Source organism: Clinocottus analis, unplaced genomic scaffold (genome assembly GCF_023055335.1).
Source record: "Clinocottus analis isolate CAN_PGR_092001 unplaced genomic scaffold, fCliAna1.0.p SCAF_33, whole genome shotgun sequence".
Lineage (NCBI taxonomy): Eukaryota > Metazoa > Chordata > Actinopteri > Perciformes > Cottidae > Clinocottus > Clinocottus analis.
This window is the reverse complement of record NW_027176076.1, coordinates 925,484-946,155: the sequence shown is the minus strand read 5'-3', so window position 1 is coordinate 946,155 and position 20,672 is coordinate 925,484. Positions and strand designations below refer to the sequence as shown.

Sequence of the window (20,672 nt, the reverse complement as noted above, 5' to 3'; positions counted from 1 at the left end):
CAAAATACATTTTCCCAACCTTCACTCATCATTAATCCCTCCGCTGATAGAAGAAACTCCAACTGCAGTGATCTGCCACAAAGCATTGCATTTCAAATCCAGTAAAAAACAAAAAACAGTGGATGGATGTTATGTTTTCATCTTCTAAAAAGGTGTCTGTTGAGGGCCATGTTTAGCGTTCTTGAACGCACCACCAATGTAAATTGCTTGTTCAACCACTACAGAAGAAAAGGGCACAACAACATTATTGTATTTAAAAGAGCTCTGTCAAACCTCAAAGAAACTAAAGAAATCTAGAAGCATGATGAAAATATGGCTTTTCGGTTTGTGTTAGGTATTGATTTGAGTGTTCTTAGACTGGATGTTTTTGTCTGCTCCTATTTTTCGTCTCTCCAAGCATCAGTTCACGTTTAAGTCACAAACTTCATGTGAGTCACGAGTTATTCACAAGGTCGGTTGCACAATGCACTTTGTTGCATGTTTCTTGTATCGATTCACCAACTTTCACAACCTCAATCTTGATTGAGGTTATCATTCAAGTATGAAATCGTTGATCATGGCGGAAATATTTTTAGATTAGCATTTCTATTTTCCATCTCAAACAATACATTCTCAATTCAAAAGTATTTTGTTACATCTCTCTTTTACAAGCAGTATAATGTTTGATGTGTTATAGAAAAACTCAGTATCATAATGTAACAATGTTTGGTAGGCCTAATTTAACCAGCTAAGTCATCAAGCATCATGTGACTTAATATAACAACTAAACTAAATATTACTACACTTCAACATACAAACTATGGGGAGACCAGGGATCGAAAGATATTTCCATGTATAACTTTCATTTATATTATTATATTACGGCAACCACAAGGTAGCCGTAATATAATATAATAATACATATGAAATTGTTGTAAATGGAAATATCTTTTTATTGAATCCCGTATGGAGAAACAAAAAGCTGTAGAATTGGCCTTTGTATAATCCACTCTGCAGAGGCTGTAGATGAGCCACGGTCCTTAAATTGATTCAAGTGAAACATTACATTGTTTTTCTTTTTACTGTGAATTAATTCATATGAAAGAGGTTTTCCTTTTCTAAACCGAAAGAGAGCTTTCATGGGCAATATTTAAAGAAAACACAAGAAAAGATTGAAAAAATAAATACATTTTTGAATATAGAAATACAAATTATATCTATATATAATTTTCTTTGTTAAAGATGTTGCTTAATGGGTATACTGTGATTATATCCAGTTTGATTTTACATGGTAGACTTACAAAAGGGAAATAAGCTTGATACATCTACCTTACTCCACAAGGCCTTATTGTTACTGTTCTAAACAACATACACATAATAAACTACTGTCAATGCTGGTCTGATCAGGAAGAAAAAGGTGGCACTATTGGGCAAAGTAGCAAGACACATCTACAGGAAGTTTCCTCCGAAGTGAGATCCACCTCCCGTACTCCTGACGTTTTTATCACTCTGTCAGGGTTTAAATCATTGAGAAAAACGTTAGAGCCTGTTCGCGAAATGAAGAGATTGTAAAAGTGTTTTATTCCCCGAGTTCTCAAACCACTCAACCTTTCCCTCTTAGGATCCAGTTGAAGACTGTACAGTCACTGTCAAAGAGCATCTTTCTGTTACGTGTGAACAAGGTCCTACATGACTCCGTTGTCCTCTGTTGTTTCAGTGTCAGATGCCTCATGGTCATGTCAGACTGAGTGGAGCTACTGTATGAGGAGCCGGAGTCTTTCTAACGGTTTTCATCTTGATTGCTTTAGTGTGTAGATGTGATTTATGAGGGCGAGGCCGATCACAAAAACTAAGTTCAGATTATATCACCGATTTTAATCACAAATTAGGTCAGCCTAAAAATAAATGTAAAAAATATTACATTTGAAAATGGCAAAAGTCAAATGAATTGGAAATTGTAACAAACAAAGATTTGTATTGATAAAAAAGTTGGCATTATTAGTTGAATGCATTATAAACTAGTGTTAGTAGTGATCTGGTTTGCAATATGTACGGCGACATTACACATTTACTAATTCCAATGGTACAGTTCTCAAATCACTACCACGCTGGAGACTTGCACAATTTACCCCATCACTGCCCTTCGTTTGTAGAACAGTCGGCTTTTCGTTGCAGATTGATTCTTCACATATGCAACATGTCTGTCTTGTTACTGTAGACATCTCTCCTTGAGTCAGCCCTCTTATAAGACTCTGGCACCACCTCCACAGTGCTAGCTCTTCTTACCTTTTTCATTGTGGAGCTCTGTTTCCCTGTGAACTTTTTTGCTGATCTCAAAATCCACTTGGGTCTCCCCAAACCAAGAGCACAGTGGCTTGCAAGTGTGCTGCCGTTCTTTGGTGTCGCGTTGCAGCTGTGCCCACTGACCAATTCGTGGTCATATTGGATTTTTTTCCATGACCATTGAAACCAATCAAGTCGTAACCTATTCTAAATGATTCATAATGTCCAAAAAACGTGCAATAGCATTTTAAATAATTTAAATATCTCTTGTGATAGTGGAGGTATGAGACATTATCGATTTATGGCGGCCATCTTGGAATTTTGCATATTTAACCAATTTCCGCAACAGTAGTTTCTTAGGACTTTATGTTATTCAAGACACTTCATAGAAGACCTCTGTGCCCAAATAAAGTATGTTGCAATTTTTTTCATTTCAAAAGTTAGTTTGCCTGGACTATATGTCTAACACAGGCGTGGGCAAACTACAACCCGTAAAGTATTGTTCTAATATAATCTTTTTTTACTAATAATTATGGTAAAGACTATATGTCATGACATACCATCAAACTGGTGGCGTATTGCCATAACTGTTGGCAGGCAGTGACATTTAATTTTCTCAGCAATAGCCCAGGATGCAGTTCATCTTAGCGTTCAGGGATAAGAACTTCAGTCAAGGTTTCACATTTATAAAATTACACCACTGAACTGCATGCTGGGTCGTCCTGTTAAATTTTGTCGCGGAGAGTCTCCTGTGCGACAGAGTATCATGACGAATGGGCGATCTTTACCAAGCAAGTACTTCGGAGTGGACTGCTAAATATTTTTTCACCCAAGTACGATCAAAGGCTTTATGTCTTTATTGCCAAGAAACCATTGTAGTTTAAATAATACAATATCAGCTGCCATTTTTCCAACAAGCATTTTAATGCTGCGTTCACACCAAAAACGTTCTGAATTTGACGCACGAGTAGATTACATGCAAAGTCAATGCACAGATATGAATGGTTTAAAAAATACAAATTCTTGGCAGGCCGGCGCAAATAGTGCGTTTGTTGTTTTGCTGTTTTTACGGACATAAGCCACAGAGATAAGCCACGCCCCCTTTTAGGTGCGAGTAACATTTGCGACGCGTTTGGTGTGAACTCAGCTTTACTATGCTAGGTCCGGCCCCTCACATTTTAAAACTCATTGTGGCCTTTGAGCCAAAAGGTTTGCCCACCCCAGGTCTAACAGGTAATGGTTCACTCTTGAATATCCTTAAAAAATAAATTTTACAAGATTACCTTTGAACACATAATGAAAACCTAGTTTACCTTAACCCAATAATGTTTTACTTAACTGAGCCAGAAAACATTATAATTTTCCCTTAATGGAGCCTCCTTATATACACAGTACTTCCAATTTTATTGGCTCTCCGACCGATTTTAATACAGATTTGTTCACAATGTCTGATTTCTCTTTTTGTGTTGTTTCTACAAAACAGACATTTTTATAATACATGGCATTAATATGATGAATACAGTATATTGTTTAGTTCTGGAATCCAAAATCTGATTTATTTATCTAAAATACAATAATTATAAACATGTTTAATATGTACTCATAAGCCTCACAAACTAGTTTTAACCAACGTGTACATTTAAAGAAAATAAAAGCTAGTATAAAGGTAAAAACCTATAAAAAGATGTCGCCTAGAAATTCAAGACAAGATTAACAGAATAGCATTACATTTGTACATTGATACATATGTGCGTTGTTTCTGAATCCCTCGTTGCTTGTGAACAATACTGTGAGCACTCAACTGATTTTGTTCGTATTGTCGAGCAGTTGACTGTCTTCTATCTGTGTCTTTTCCTGGTGCAAATGCATGCCATAAAATATTTGAAAATGCTTTGCATAAAAGTAGAAACACTCCATTGTGAGGAGCTTGGTTTATATTTGCATTGGGAGGTCCTGGATGAATTGCACACTGATGAGAACAACATCCAGAATTGTTTGTTTACACTTTCAGTCACCCCATCTGCAGTCCTCTCATTTGTAGGCGTCAGAAATGAGTAATATATATATATATATATATATATATATATATATATATATATATATATATATATATATATATATATCTTTTATTTCAGACTCGTAAGTCCATATAACAACAAACAGAACAACAACAATATATAAAATACAATACACTACAATACAAGGACACAGGTATAATCATTAGTTATAAAAGTCACTCGTGGTTAAAAACATACAGACACTTGTTCCAATGCTTCCAGAGACAAGAAAAATACCTTGTATCACTCTGTGTTGGCTTGGTCAATACTTTTATAATTACATTTTCGGATTCATCCAGTCATCATTTAAATTTGTACATGAAATTCCTCAAAACAGCATGAAAGGTGGGAACATTATGAGTCACAAACATGTGACTTGCACTTGCCCATCTGGGAAGTTTTAGCAAGATTCTAAAAGCATCATTAAATGCCACCTGAATCTTTTTAATTTTTGCTCTACTATAACTGCACCACAGGTGTGCTGTACAGAGGGGAGTGCAGTCAGCTCTAAAGAGAGCAGTTTTAACATCTACTGTGCACATAAAAAATGTACATGCCAGCATATTGGCTTGTGCATAAAGTTTGCAACACTGCCGCTGCACATTGTCATCATCAATGAAGTCATCCCTAATAATGTGATATGTCCACACTTTGCATCATTAGTGGTCACATGTTGTTTGCTTCTTGTTTATTAGTCATATTTCTTGTCATATATAAGATGATAATTGTTGTATGTTTTAATGTGCAAATCCATAATCATAAAACAACTTAATCCTGAATCGTGAGCTCAAATTGTGTTTCATATATCACATTCATTTTGATTGTAAAACTATGCACTCTAAAACGTTTGGAAAGCTTCTGGATCTTCTGACAAAACATGACGTGGTGATACAGCCGTCAGGCAGTGCTTTGTCTGTCTGCTACAGTGGCGGCCATCAGGCGCCAGCCGGCAGCCATTCAGTCTGCCTCTTCTGAGGTGCAAACCAACACTGCAAAAAATAACTTGCTTTTGCTTTTGTGGGGCATCTGCTGTGCAGTGATAAGGACCGGACTGTTTCGCTTTCTTTCTTTTTTTTGCAATGCAGAACAGAGTTTTTGAGCTAATTATAGATCTCAATTGTATTCTTGTAGGTAGTCATGTTAGATAAAATTCTCCCTAAACCTATAGGTCAGACTGATGTCAGTGTGAGTGCACAGCAGGATGTAAAACAAGGCTTTTTTTTCTTCAAAGTGATGAAAAACGAATCGCAAGAGCACATCTGCTCTGCTCTGATTACAGAACTGAAACACAGCGCAACTTAAGTTTCATATTTCTGTACAGAGAGCTCACTTTGCCAGCGCCTCTGAATCAGCAGCCTGAGGTTCGACACAATCTCTGAGAAGTCCAGCGGGTCTTGAAACAGCTCATCGTACGTTGCCTGCAGCTGCACGCATCCAAACTATTGCTGTTCGTTCTGACTTTGGTAATACGTTTTGTTTATCTTTCTGCTGCGATATTCTTTCTTGAGTACAACAGTTTGTGGATGAGCTCTGTTAGCTGTCGCTTAGTTTCATCTGAATCACTGAGCAACGTCCCGTGTTTGTATTTGCTTTAAAACCGCTTTAATACCATCAGTGCATTAAACTCTTTTGAAACAGACTTACAACCGCTGTGATGTTTCTATGGGTTCACTGGCAGCCTATTTTTACTCGAGGCTTGATAAGCCTCATTACTGGTCTTTAGCTTGTTTTTTTCACCTTTAACGGGTGATGTGAGAGGTGCAACACATTTAGCCAGCTGCTTTTGCAAATGGAGACAGCCTGAGGCTATTTTTCTCCATTTCCTCATGAATGAGCATGCCAGTTCACAATTGCATCTGGCCTGTGAGATTTAAAAATTACTGACACAAATGATAATACAATGCATTGCATTTTGTGACAAATCTATGTTATATATTTTATTAAATATTTTATTTCTATTTTTAGACAAGTGTAGATGTTTCGTTTACTGTTTTTTAGATTACAATCATCTCTATTTGTATTTTACAGTCAATGCAATGACAACACAATGTTGACTCACTGTCGGATTCACATTGTCCATTTTGCGTCATAGTGAGTGCAGAGCATCTCAGGTTTAAACATCCTTTTAGATTGTTGTATTTTTCCGTCTGCAACATTTGGCCTTTCTCCAGCAACAAATCAGCAGTATGTGGTTATATAGATATTGTCATATCCAGCAACAGGGCAATTGTTCTTAATCAAGTGTTATGTTTTTTTCCTCAGCAATTCACAGAACCATTGATGTGTACTTCCAGTACCAACAACAGTACTGCCTTGACAGAGTTACGAATCTATCCACTGCAGACACACAGTATAATATAACATTCGAAATACACTCTACCCATTGTGAAACACATTTCTTTCATGTTTAATTTACACAAAATAAGTTGATTCTGTTTCCGTACCTTAAGTCCATCATTCTGTCTTTGATTTCCACATTTCTTAATTTTCAGGATAACGTGTTTGTTTCGACATGAAAGAGATAGAACAGAGGGCAGGAAATAAAAAAAACAGACGAGATAAAAGGAAACCTCAAAGGTCTCATTAAAAAAAAATCTCTCCATTAAAAGCAAGGTCATACAACAAATAAGGACAGTCACTGAGCTGAGAAGCAAGTGTGGCAGATATCAATCACAGGAATAACCTGTAAAATAACAGACGCAACAATAGATGAGAAAATAGATGAAAACAGCTAATATAAATGCTTCATGCCATGTAATCTGTATCTTGTTCCAGATCAGTGTATTGGGAAATGGTCGACACAGAAGGGAAAGACCTTTTATCAGCAAACCATCAGCGTATTTATGCCTGTTTAAATATCAAGCAACGCCACGCAGGGCCGTGAGTATACAAGGCAGCACTAGTTGGTGTTTGGTTGACGTGGAAACATTGAACCTTGTTGAAAACAAGTGATTTAAATGATATGGTTCTCCTTAATGAGATGACACTTCTAATTTCAGTAATTTATCAACTGTGTGATGGCAGAAACCCAATCTTAGGAAAATGTATGACCAGTTAAATGTGGGAATGTGTATCTTTTTTGTTGTTTTTGAGCTCCTGGGTTTGACAACAACTTTATCACATTTCAGGCTGCTTTTATCTGTCTTCCACAGGCAGCTCTGGCCCCACTTTAACCCTCAGATCATTTGTCCTCCTCTGAAAAGAAATGGGGAAATCTTGATTGATATTGTTGTCCAGGCCTTTGGCTAACTTGCAAATGTTGGGAATGGATGTCTGTTATCAAACCTTAACAGCTACAACCATTTGTCTGAGTCCATCTATACCCCATGAGCACATTTTCTACTCTGCAGCATTTGTCTCACTTTCTCTCACTTCACTCTCTTGTAAGCGTCCCCAAAGACATTGATTAGTTACTATTGTTGTTCTTTAGCTCAAACTGCAGCACCATATTCTTAAATTCCTTATATGGTCACTTCATTTTCCAGTAATAAAAATCAACTGCAGGTGCACCAAACCATCCAAATCTGTTCTTACCAACTGTGTGCTAAACACTGAATCACACTTGATCATATATTGAAGGGGCACGGCCGATTGTTAATCATTATAATACACGCCCCCTAAACACTATATAAGGGCAGGAGTTGTGCCGTGTTCAAACACAAAGAAAGTCTCCCGTAAAAGAAGAACTCCAACAGTGGTGAAATTGAGGTACTGTTAAATAGACTTGAAGTAAACATGTGATGTTTCTTCAGCTCCAGTAATGCTGTTACAAGAAAATCAAAAGGATTGGTTAGATCAGGCAAGGGAACGTTTTTTGCAATAGTTATTTAATATGATTTTTGGTTTGTTTTCCCAATTCAGTTTTAATAGGAAACAAAATTGCTGCCTGAATTTTATGTTTTATGTTCAAGTTTGTTTCCTGGTGATACTATTAGATTTGGAAAATTTGTTTTTTTGTTAAATTATTGATGAAGTAAATGCATAATAATCTGTTTGAAAACAATGTTGATTTGCTGTGAGTTCTAGTAGTCTAACCTTACGAGATGTCCAATCGAAACATTGTCAATAGTAAACTTTTGTGGCATGTGGTAAGTTATTGCTGTGAGTTTCTGAACAGAACTACAAATTATGTAAGACTGCTTCAGTTGCTACCAGCAGATATTGTAATGTACAGAGACATTCTCAAAAAAGGAATGTAATACTTTGTAGGGGCCCAGTTTGCAAATACATTCTGTAGCCACGTCTTTGCAATTTGTAATCCAGGTGGCTTTATGTATCCTTATTTACTGTTGAAATAGTTGTAAATAAATGTTCCTTTAAGGTGAGTGTGTGAGAGAGAGAGAGAGAGAGAGAGAGAGAGAGAGAGAGAGAGAGCAGGATCTGAAGTGTGTGTGTGCTTTTACTGGCTGTCTGAATTATACAAATACGATAGTCAACTGTTCAGCAGAAACAGACATAAATGGACATCTCGAGGATTCTTTGCTTTAGACAGACAAACATTAAAAAAGCCGATAAGAAACCTGTTATGCATGTACATGGTTAGAACAAACATATCCAATGAAATCAGATTTGTCTGATCTCTTAACCCGATTAAAGCCGTGTTTCTGGTATACACAACGAGACTGCAGAAAGGCGTAATCTGGTTACTTAAGTGCATGTCATTGTACTAAACATATAACAACATTAAATGTTCTCCTCTTCACTTCCTATTCAGGATGGTGTGAAGAGTGTGAATGGCACATTTTTGAATGTGGTGTACAGTTTGTCAGATCTTCTATCAGCACAAACCTCCGGAGAGAGCGGCTTCTTGAAAAGAGACTCTCACAATAGCTCTGGTTGAAGTGACCTGTGCCTTATTTCCCTCAAAACTTCTCGAATGATAAATCAAGGAGCTCTCCACCTGAATAATTTATATACGCCCCATACCAGCAGTCCACAGAGGCCATGATCAAAACCAAAACATAAAGTAAAATACTGGATATCTCTGTCTGCCATCCAAATCCGTATAGACTTCATTAATATAGAGCAGAGACTTCTACATGCAGCGGGTAAGAACAAGAACAACTACACAGTGTTTTAACGATTCTGTTACTACTTTTTAGTGAAATATTAAACAAACTATGTCAGAAACTTTCACACTTCTTAAGATTTTTCCCTATTCATTAAAACAATCCCTTACCCATTGTAGATGAACATTTTTGTGCAACTTGACTGGGAATATTTGCATTGCTATAAAAGAATTGTTAAATATGGAGGAAACGAAACTCTGAGAACCCAGTCGGCCTTCTTTTGAACCGGTCTATTTCTTTCACCAAAGTCCAAATAATGTATGGTACCATTCACTGACAGATCTTGACTTATTTGCTGTTCAAAGTTGCTGTTTTTATCACGATCCTTGAAAGAAATATTCCATTTTATCAGCTGAATTGGCGGCCAAGCCTTTCTTTTGTTTCCAGGCCCATCGCAATACGAATTCAAATCTGATTGCAATTATGTGCTGTGTCACAAAACACATGCAAACAAAAACCTTTGGGTTTCCAAACACATTTGCATGCTTGACTCTGGGGATGGCAATATTAGTTGGTTGGTCAGAAATATCAATAACTCTTAAATGAAAGGAGAACATTTACAATGGCCAGATGATTAATCCTTCTTACTTTGGTGATCCTCTGACATTTCCTTTTGTGTCACTAACACGTAAACGTTTAATTCATCTTATTAAACGCCTCAACATCTGCTGGGTAGATAGGTGGCTTGGCAGAAATTATCATGCAGACATACATTGTTCCTGGACAATGTATGCAAATGACTTTGGTAATTGTAAGTTTGCTGTATTATTGAGTGAAATCTCAACAACTAATGAAAATTACATTTTGGTTCACACATTTAGGATAAATTGTAATGTAAGTGACACGCTGACGTTTCCACTAGTGCCTCCAACAGGTTAGATATTTAATTTGAACTTTGGTTTTTAACCTCATACCTGTGAAATCAATGACATTCCCATCAGCCGCAGCTGTACATCATGGCCTTGCAGCTATCATGAGCTGTAAACTCCTATTGTTGTTTTGCTTGTTAAAAGAATAATTTACAAATGTAAGTACACTAGATGTGTAAGTAATGTACTCCAATTTAGTTCAATAGAAAGATCGGAGTAGAGTGGAAATCAATGGGCTTGAGACAAACCTCAAAACATCCCAATACATGCCCTACAACATAGTCTTTATGCCTCTGACACATTATTGCAAACGCATTTTTTTTGTGTCTGATTTTCCGAAAACTGTGGTTCATTGTTTGTGATTAGCAGCACTCTGAAGTCATTTGAAGCATGACTTGCAATTTCCATTCAGGTCAAAAATGGGCTGAAATTTGTGATTGTGATCTTCAGTCTGGCTAGCTAATGGGCATAGTGTTGTGTCCTGACAGGAGAATTCAGAGGAGCTTCCCGAGCTTCTGACTCAGACGATTCTGATTACAGTCCCCAGTGGAGAAGAGGCTGATGAGTTGAAGCTGGAGGCATGAAAACGCCTTGAAACGTCCTGAACACAGTTAAATGACAAGAAAAGAGAGAATGCAGGATCTCTGCAGACACAACCATACACATCCAGAGGCTCATACACAATGATTGACAGGGGGTAGTGTTGTATGAGTCAAGGCATTGTCTTTTTGGAAAATCCATCTAATTGTGCCTTTGACTATTAAAAATACATATCTCCATTCAGAACTTGATTTTATTCATGTTTATAACGTAGCTCTTGCTTGCCAAGATGTGTGGCTCATTATTGTATTACTGAACTCTCTGAAACATAGTCCCAAAAGAAGAAAATCAGTTTGATAGAAAATATACAAACAAATAGGTCTTGATTGAAAAATCATTGGCAGGAAATAATTGGTATCGGCCCATAAAGACATATGCCCTAAATGATATATTAATGGCCCAGTACTTTTCCATGCTTGGGGCTAAATCAGTTTATTTTCCTACTCTCAGGTGAACTCTATGAAATATTTTTTATTTATATCCTACACAGACGTATGCTTTTCTGAGGTAGTCTACACCTCAGACTCAACTTAATAAAGAAAACTACTCCCAGTAAAGGACAACGGATGTTAAGTGTGGGGCATAGATAAAGCTTGCGAGATAAAAATTGAAAAAAGATATAGTGAAGAAGCACGGGCTCAGTGCTGAGGAAGTCAGATTTGATAGGAGGTTACAGGAAAGGCATCTCAGATGACTGAATTTAATGGAATAACAAATCTAGCTTTTCAAGTTGAACAGTGGGAATGAAAAATGTGCCGTAGGAGCAAAATGTCCGGAGCTTGATATCAAATAACGTTGGTGCTGTCTCATAATATATATGTTGTTTCAAAGAAGGAAAATATTGCAGTTAGTTGCTCAGAATTTTTCAACGATAATGACATTGAATTTTTAGAGGAGAATTCTTCTCCTAAAAGAGTAAAAAGCACAAAGAAAGCCTTTGTATCCTTCTGAAGGGCACGAGTGATCTCAACACTTTAATGAGGAGAAACGGACAAAAGGGGTAGAGATGACAAAAGCCGCTGAAAGTAAACATGACCCCCCCTCCTAAATTCTGCCACTGAATATCCCCTCTTGGTAATAAACAAAGAAAAAGACAAAGCCACACAGCCCTATTTTCTTTTAAGAGGAAATGCCAGTGTGACGTGCTTGCCCCTGATGCGTCCTAATGAGAGCATGTCCCCTCCCTAAAAGCCAACCACAGAAGCCCATGCAGCACCTAAACAGTGGTGGACTTCCCTGCACACTAATTGGTTATTAGTTGTATTTACTGTCACAACGTTGAGAATACTGTAAGAGTATGCACAGCAGATCAAAGTCGGTGTGTAAAAGCGGCCATGTTCTGCAAACACAAGAATCTTCTTCATGATTCACTTTGACGTCTGTAGGTAGACTCGTGGAGCTCCAGATGTCAAGAGTGCAATGCACTATGGATATGCACTATGGATACAGTGACGCTACTTTTAGCTTGTAACAAAATTGATTAAAGTGTTGAGTCATTTTTTAAGTAACCTCTACAACCCACCACAGTAGCAGCACGTTTTAATTTATTTAACCTTCATTAATCCATTATTTTAGTCACCCAGGACAAGTTGTTAAGAATCAATTGCCTATACACATCCAGCAGACACAAAACAACATTAGTATTCAGTTGGAGTTTGTTTTTTTTTGCTCCATTTTGTTCTCCACCAACTCTACCAACTTCTATCTAATTAGCTGCTAAGTGCTCTACAACGTTCACCAGTCGCCAACTTGCTTTTTGTGCTGGGAGGATTATAGAAAGTTTATCAGAGCTTTCTCCACTGCCTGCTGCTGGAAAACAGATTGATGAGATGCAGTAAAAGTGAAACTAAACATTATATTTGCTGGTGGGAACACCAAAACTAAGAGCTGAAAGACAATAAAACATGTTGTAGACTCAGATGAATTGACTCAAAATCACAAGGACTGGTGTCATCTTATAAAACTTAAGATTAAGGAAAACTTTTGCCTCCTTATTGAGAGCCTATATTTGATGTGTCTTGGCACAACATTGAATAAAAAAATTTAAAAAAAAAAATTATCCCCTAAACAACAACTAATGTAGTGAATATTTTTTTTTATTTTTATAAATACATGTTCTTTGTGATCTATACTGATGTATTCACAATCTGGTATTTAAAAGTCAAGAACAGCGGGCCAACTAGAGGCAGTAAACTAACACCTGAATGTGATGCTGATCACATTCCCGGGGGATTGACTGACAGGTAGCCTGCCTGCAGAGTAGTTGCTGCATACTCAGATGAGAGGCAGTATATGAGCGGCTCACTGACCATTTCCCTTAGTCTTTAGTCTAGACTGGACCAGCCAGGAGGTTGTTTCTTCTGAGATCTAAGACCCTCGCAGGCTGGCTCTTTGGGGATCTGACATCTAATTTGAAACCAGTCGAAGCCGTGATCAATTAAATCTTAAAAAAGTCATTCCAAACCTCAAAGACAGCCAAATGCAGAGATGATCAAACATGAGAAATATGATTGTGTAATTTAGGAGCCTTTCAGCAATATCCTGCCACCTGCAGCTAAAATGGTGATGGCAAGAAGAGGACGAAATGAAGGCACAACTCACCTTTTCTATGTGGCTTTAAGATAAGAGTGCTTTTATCACAACAGTAGTTCTCTTCACCTGCAAATATGTTAGGTTAGAAAAAAAGCACAATAAGCTACACATTTACACAAGTATAGTTGAGAGGAGTGGAAGGGCAGCAATCTGTGTTAACCTGTTACAAAATGCAAATTGGTGTATTTATGAGAGTACTCTGAAGGGAACGCAACGTGGTGAAGTGGAATCATGTCACGGTGAGTGTCAAAAAAAAAATTGTAACGCAGGAGACTTTTGCAATTTTCATTTTATATACTTTTTTAAAAGAAATAGAAGTAAAATTAGTCATCAAAATAACTACTAAAAATATTTGAGTGGCAAGTCTTTTATTTGATCAAAAGTTCAAGAGAGTCTGTTAAGTCATAAAGTAAATATAAAGTGTCAACGTGTGACAGTGTCCTTAACCTTTTGATCATTCCAGTTTAAATGTTCCAGTTCCCGTCACAGACCGCCAAAGATCACATCCAGGTCTCTCCGATGAACATGAAGACAATATGATTAGAGAAGTGGACAAATGATGTACTGACTTCAGACCAGCATTCGCAGCCGCAGTCCATAACGGTGACGTTACTCCTGCTGCAGCTTCAGTGTCGGCAGTAGAACTGGGACCAGCTGACCACTAACGACGACAATTTAACCAAAATGTTGGCAGACTTATTGTGTCATTTATATTTAAGTGAACTAAAAGTGTATAGAAGACCAAGTAAGTACTTTAAGCGTTTACAATGTATCATTTCTGAATACTATATGTAATTTGTAAATACACAATTGTAAATTATGTGACCATGAAGCAGAAGAGTATACAGACTAAAGAGCATTGTACAGATGACAGGACGTCAGTGAAGTACACGTGTGAGCTGTGCTTTGGAGCAGTGACAGAGAAGGTCAGAGTGCTGACCAGGCCATGCACATTGTACCCACTCTCATGCATTGCATCTCACAAGTTCTTCAGTTATTCTTTTTGTTAGGTTATAATGAAATGTGCTCAGAATAATCGTAAAAACAATCACACAATATGTCCATTCCGATCTTTGCCGACAAAGTTTGCGCTTCGGTAGCAGGTTATTAAACCTCAACAAAATCTGCATCGTATGAGCATCTAATTGTATTTGAACCCCTAAAATGGTGAACAAATTACAGATTTATTCAGGTAAGATAGCAAATGATTTAACTTTATGTTAAATGAGAAGACAGGAAAAGAAGTTCAGATATCGACATTTGAAGCTGCTGTTCAGATGCGTGGTCTGGAGCTGCTATGCATGAAATGCATTTGAAAAAATGGTGAATGTGGCAGAATGCAGGGGGATTTTCTGTACTATTGTAACGTTTTTTAAACACTTGATCTCTTTTAGCTGACAGCTTCTTTGATACCAAGTTGTAGAAACACCGGTATGTCTTGAAATTTTTATGAGGATGATGAGACCTGTTTTTTTTATGGACTGAAGTCTACGTCAAGGTCTCTTCCCTCCCAATCGGTGTCAGACTGAATATACAATGAATATTTTGACTGCACCACAGCGTTTGATGTCGTGGCTTCATGCTCAGCTCTCATTATTTTGGATGCAAAATGACACAATGACTGAGGATAAATTGCAAACTGTCTTCCGTAATTGGAGGGTATTTACAGAGAGTGAAATCTGTGGAACAAAGAACTAAATGGTTGTTGAGGTCAAACAGGGATCATCCTCTGATTAAAACAATACTCGCTTGTCAGTTTTACTCTGTAATTAAATACCTGTGACTGCTCCTGTAGCTGCCTTTAGTATCTCTATCCGTGTAATAGTGAGTAGCGTGTTGCTCAGTATCTCTATGAGAGATCAGTCAGGATGGAAGTAGGCTCTAAATTATTGAGGCAAAACACAGAAATGAACTTAATTTGGCTTACTTAGAAGTGTGGCGACGTGCAAGCCCATATCAGACTGTAGAACTAGTGATGCTTTACATTAACCCTTAAATTAATGGTGTGTGTAAAAGAAATACACAATGTTTTTAAACTCACCGTTACTAGTATTACTAAGAACAATGATAGTTAGCCAAAACCCTATTGTCATTAACTTCTTCATGATTATATACATATTGTGTACACATTGGGTTGGGCAACATCACCAACAAATGCTATTAAACATCTCAGGTCTCTCAAGAAAGATTAGAAAATGTCTATGGACAACACAAAACAAAGACCCCTGATAATTGTTGAAAGCGTTGAAGGGATTGAGGCCTTTATAGAATAAATTGACCTGAAGACTCCGAGTGTGCGTTTTAGAATTGACTCCGAGAAAACTCACTGGTTGTCCTTTGGCAGTTGCTGCATTTGTTACACAGCAAAGATCTCTCAACCGAGGTGTTACCCTTTTATTGATTTTCACTAAAATTGTTCTAACAGACAAATGTTTCCTTCTCTCCCCTCAGCGTGCAATAGACTGCAGAATATGGAGAAGCAGGTACATTCAGAAAAACAACAACTCAGGTCTACAGCAGTTATATCAAAAATCCAAATCTGTACCAGGATGAGTTATTGTTGCATGGAGGAGGGTTATCTCTGAGGTGGTAAAAATGATACAGATTTAGGATTAAATTCCCCCCAAAAAATCCTCACCACAGACAGGAGCGAGTGAATAAATACAATTTGATAAAATCTTTGTACTTTATGGGGAAAGTTTCGTCACGGTGAACTATCTTTATATGAGATCAAATTGAATAATTTAACATGTACCGCTGTGCCTCTAAAAAAAAAGTTCATGTATATCCTGGAGGTTTATTGTTCTCTTTCAGAGGCTTCTTTGTTAAGTGTCTCTGTTTGGTCTCCAGTGATTTCCTTTTTTCAGCACGTACATGTTGCATGTGCGGATCCTTTCTCCTGCCTCTGCGGCGGTGCGAGCAGACAGCTACACTCTGTTGCCCTGCTGTCGTAGCACTCTTACTGCTGCTGGGAAGCTTCTGGAACACTTCACCTCTCTAAACATGCACAAACACATACACGACGAGATACTTGGCTGTGCTTCACTTGGGCTCGCACCGAGGTGAGTTTACTAAATGTGTACTCAAGAGGAAAGCCTCTCGGAACAGCAAGGTTACAGTAAGTCACATGACCTGCTTGATAAAAAAAAAATAATAATAATGTGACTCAATGTCACTGTGATGTTTTTGAACTCATTTCAGTGAGGTTGTGCGAGCATGTTTGTCAATCATTTGTGTACTACAGAAACAACACCAAACAAACTACGTTGCCAAGGTCCCTCGTCCAAACAACACCAGTGTGCCCTCACTGCAGCTTGAGGATTCACCTCCGAGGAAACGGTCTCTGTAGGCTAATTAATCACCAACACAAGCAGTGAAATGGATGGGCCTTCAGGCGTTCTTGCCAGGATTGAAAGACTTTTTAACTTTTATGGTGCCCTTCGTCTAATCACAGTGTTTGCTTATCAAGAGCTGAGAGGCTTCCTCTCCTCTTCACAGCAGTGAAACTTTAACAACCGTGTGTTGAATTTCAGGAGTTAAAGTTATTCTGCCTCAGGCTGGTATACCGTTGGCTGAGCACCGTTCTTTCAACTTGGTTGTTGGTTGACTTTTGATGATTTGTTAATGTTTCACCGAGTACTTTAAAAAAACATACAGCTATGTCATTGTGTTGTGTAAAAGATGGATAACTGTATTTGATACGGTAGGCTAGTGGTTCTCAAATGTGGGTACGTGAAGGCACTCCAGGGATTTTCTTTTTTATATATTTGAAATAAGCAAAAATTCTATATTAAATCAGACAATGATGGCACAGTTCTTTTTTTTCAAACCAAAATTGTATGTGCTGGTTAGGGTGCACTCGGCTGAAAATAAGATTGCATAATGTGTACATAACTAGAAAAGGTTGAGAACCATTGCAGTATTGCAGTAGGCTACTAGTTGGTATTGTAAATGTAAATACCTTAATTACTCTTGATTAGCATCAATAAGCTTTCATCACAGCTTAAATACAAACCAATTCATGCGGAATAAGGCAGTTTGCCTTTTCATCACCATCATCATCATAACCATTATCATTTGGAGTCACGTTTCTGGGAAGTCCAGTATTCACTCTTTTTCATCACAATATAAACATGTCCTCTTAATAAGTAAGAGAGGTACTGCTTGATTTAATTTCACAGAAAGCACACTCCCAAACTACTTCACCTTCCAGACATGTACTATAAGTCACGGGCATGAGCGGTTATTTCTGTTTTGGTTCATAATGTAATCCCTTCACACCTGCCTCCACATTGTTGTCATGGTTCTTCTGTGGCTGAATGTCTGTCACTTGTATGTTAAAACAATCTGCTCATGAATATTAACCTTCACCAATCTGCACAAAACACATGCACACTGTGTGCGAACACACACACACACACACACACACACACACACACACACACTTAACCTTGTCTTTTGCTTGCAGTGTCACTGAGGACTTAAAGCCTTTTCTTTCCTCTTTTGGTCTTTGAAGCTTTGTGGTTTCTGTTTATTCCTCACTATTTCAGTTCATGTTTGCGATTTTTTAAAAGAATCTCAGTTTTCATTATGTTCTGATATTTGAGAGACATATTAATTTAGAATAGCTTCAACAAAAACATCAGAAATCACAGCTATCACAAATCGTATTAAAAGAAGAAAACACTCTTTTCCGAGCTTGCATTTGATTTTAATCTGAAAAAGAAAAGAAAACTGTTCAATGTGACAGTATGCAGTAACCTGAAATATAGAAATTACATAATGAAAGGTGTCTCTTGTTCATTGTTGTACAGCCTCAATATGCTGCAGCGGACTGATACCTTCTCTTCCAGCGCCAATTTTAATTCGATTTATTTTCTTGCTGACCGGAACATTTTGATTAACAATATCAATTATTATCTGGCATGTGTTCAGTTTCAATTAAGTAAACTAATATTATTTTAATTATTACACTGATTTATTTTATTCTCAAAAACTGACTGTTTGCAGTAGTCTAGGTTGTATGAATGTAAGCTTGTGAGGCAACCCATCATGCATCTACCAGCCCTTGTCGCTAATCTCAGTGCGAGTCACATTCCAGATTTCTCTCGACTTCACTGGGTTGCCACCACCATCCTCTCACTCACACCCCGATATGTTCACTGTGCTGTTCAATAACACTAAAGCTCTGCAGTATTCAGACTATGTGGCTGAATCCCTGCATAATGACCCATCAGGTACTAGAACTCAATAAAATGTCTGTCATAAATTATAAAGACCTTGCACTGTTAACATGTTTTTTTTAAATCCACGATTAAAAAGAAGACATAATCACTGAGATGTCAGAGGTACAGACTGCCATCATAAAAGTGCAGCTAGGAAACATTTGCATATTCATGGAGATGAAATCACTTAATTTAAATCTTCCTTACATCGTGTATTTTTTATTTTCTTAAAGGTGGGTAAAGCTTCCTGACTGTTAAACACACTCAGAAGTTTGCTTCTGAAGTGCATTAAAACTTCTTGGAAGCAGGACAGAATCTTTAACAGATGCCACCGCTGTTTTATGGAGTCTGGACATGATCTGAATCCATCAACAAGGACCACGAGCAGTAATATACTTTTTGTCACACTAAATGTGTGTTTGTGGGACGTGTCTCTGCTCTCCGTGCTGTCAGTGCTGCTCAGTGCTGCTCAGTGCTGCTCAGCTGTAAAACAAGTCTGCAATGCACTCATTTTGAATCCCTCAGGTTTCTGTCCTTTAAGCACAAAGTCATTCGACAGTTTTTTGTCGTGCAAAGTACTCACAGAGAAAGAGTTCACTTAGTCCAAAGATAATCACACATTAGCACCAGATTAATTATTAAAGGAATCTTGTGTGTTGCTCTCGCAATACCTTTAGGGATATTAGTTTAACTTATTCCTCTGTGTAGTTTAAAGAGCAAGGTCAGCCACAGGACATAACTCCAGCTGCTTGTCGGGATTGAAGCCTTTGTTTCAAGGACACCAGAGCTTCTCGTCATTGTGTACTATATGAACTGCCAGTGTGTCGGTTGAAGGACAGCCAATCAGTCTCTGGAAAGGACAGGCCACCCTTGACCCGCGAACATACATTATAGCACAAGGGAAAGCAGCATTTATCACTGTGATTATATTAGCGCTATCCTTTTTCCACATCCGTTAAGTTAAATGTCACCTACGTCACTGTCACTGGTCGCTTGAGAAACTGGGACTTGGACAAATATTCATGCTATTTGTCTTCCTGTGATTCCTAGAGACTCCAGGGAGAGGAGAGGGCGGTCAGGCGGACACATCCTTCTCTGACTCATCGCTGTTTGCTCACTGGGGACAGGAGCTCAGCCCGGACAACCGGCGGGTGGCATTGAAGATGTTTCAGTACTACGGATATAACGGCTACCTCAGTGATCGTCTCTCATTAGACAGACCAATACCAGACCTCAGGCCTGATGGGTAAGATCTTCTGACTCATCTGAATTACAGATTGAAACTGAATTATGTGTCAAAATGTTTCTGCTGTCAAAGTGTCCGTTTTATTATAATCAATATCCCACATTGGCCAAACACACCGAGAGATATTAAAGCCACCACATTAAAAACAGTACTGGCAAAACCTCAGACGATGAACTTATTGACACATTTAATTATCTCTTAAACTGCCAGTTACTTTCTCTGTGAATCAATTTGTCTGTAAAATATAAAATGTATATTTTCCAGAGCTCAGGTGTCGTGATTAAATGGATTGTTTTACTTTACTATCATTTCAGATAGTGTGTATCTACCTTAGTGTTCTGTGCTCTTCTTTTGATGTTCTCTTTTAGCGCTGAGGACTTTTCATTACTAAACAAAGAGACTCATGAGGAACTTGCAATGCTGGAATACACATTGTTGCTTCCCATTATACTACAATTGGAAAACCAATCTGCTTTTTAGCACTCAGTGCATTGTTGCTGCTAAGAAAACTCTTGTTTGTCGTTGGCTTGATTAAGGAGACTTCTACTGTACCAATATCTCAAACCCTGCGGCCAGCTGAAGGTTGCAGGACAAAGTACATGTTTCCACTTGCAGCCTGTAAATTAAGGATCACATGTATTTTTAAAGCTGTATGCACTTACAAGTGGTAACTTTGATTTCATCCTGGACAAAAAGAAATCCTGTAAAGTCAGTACACTAACAACTTCACAGGAAAGGAGTCACACCACATC

General features: G+C 37.9%; 1 protein-coding gene across 1 annotated transcript in view; it reads left to right on the top strand.

The window, feature by feature from the left end:
• Positions 1 to 20,672, top strand: part of galnt18b (UDP-N-acetyl-alpha-D-galactosamine:polypeptide N-acetylgalactosaminyltransferase 18b) — a 65,761-nt gene that overhangs the window by 7,161 nt on the left and 37,928 nt on the right. The window contains exon 2 of the mRNA XM_068595964.1: positions 19,725 to 19,920. Within this exon, the coding sequence (XP_068452065.1) occupies positions 19,725 to 19,920 (196 nt within the window). The remainder of the gene's footprint in view (positions 1 to 19,724; positions 19,921 to 20,672) is intronic.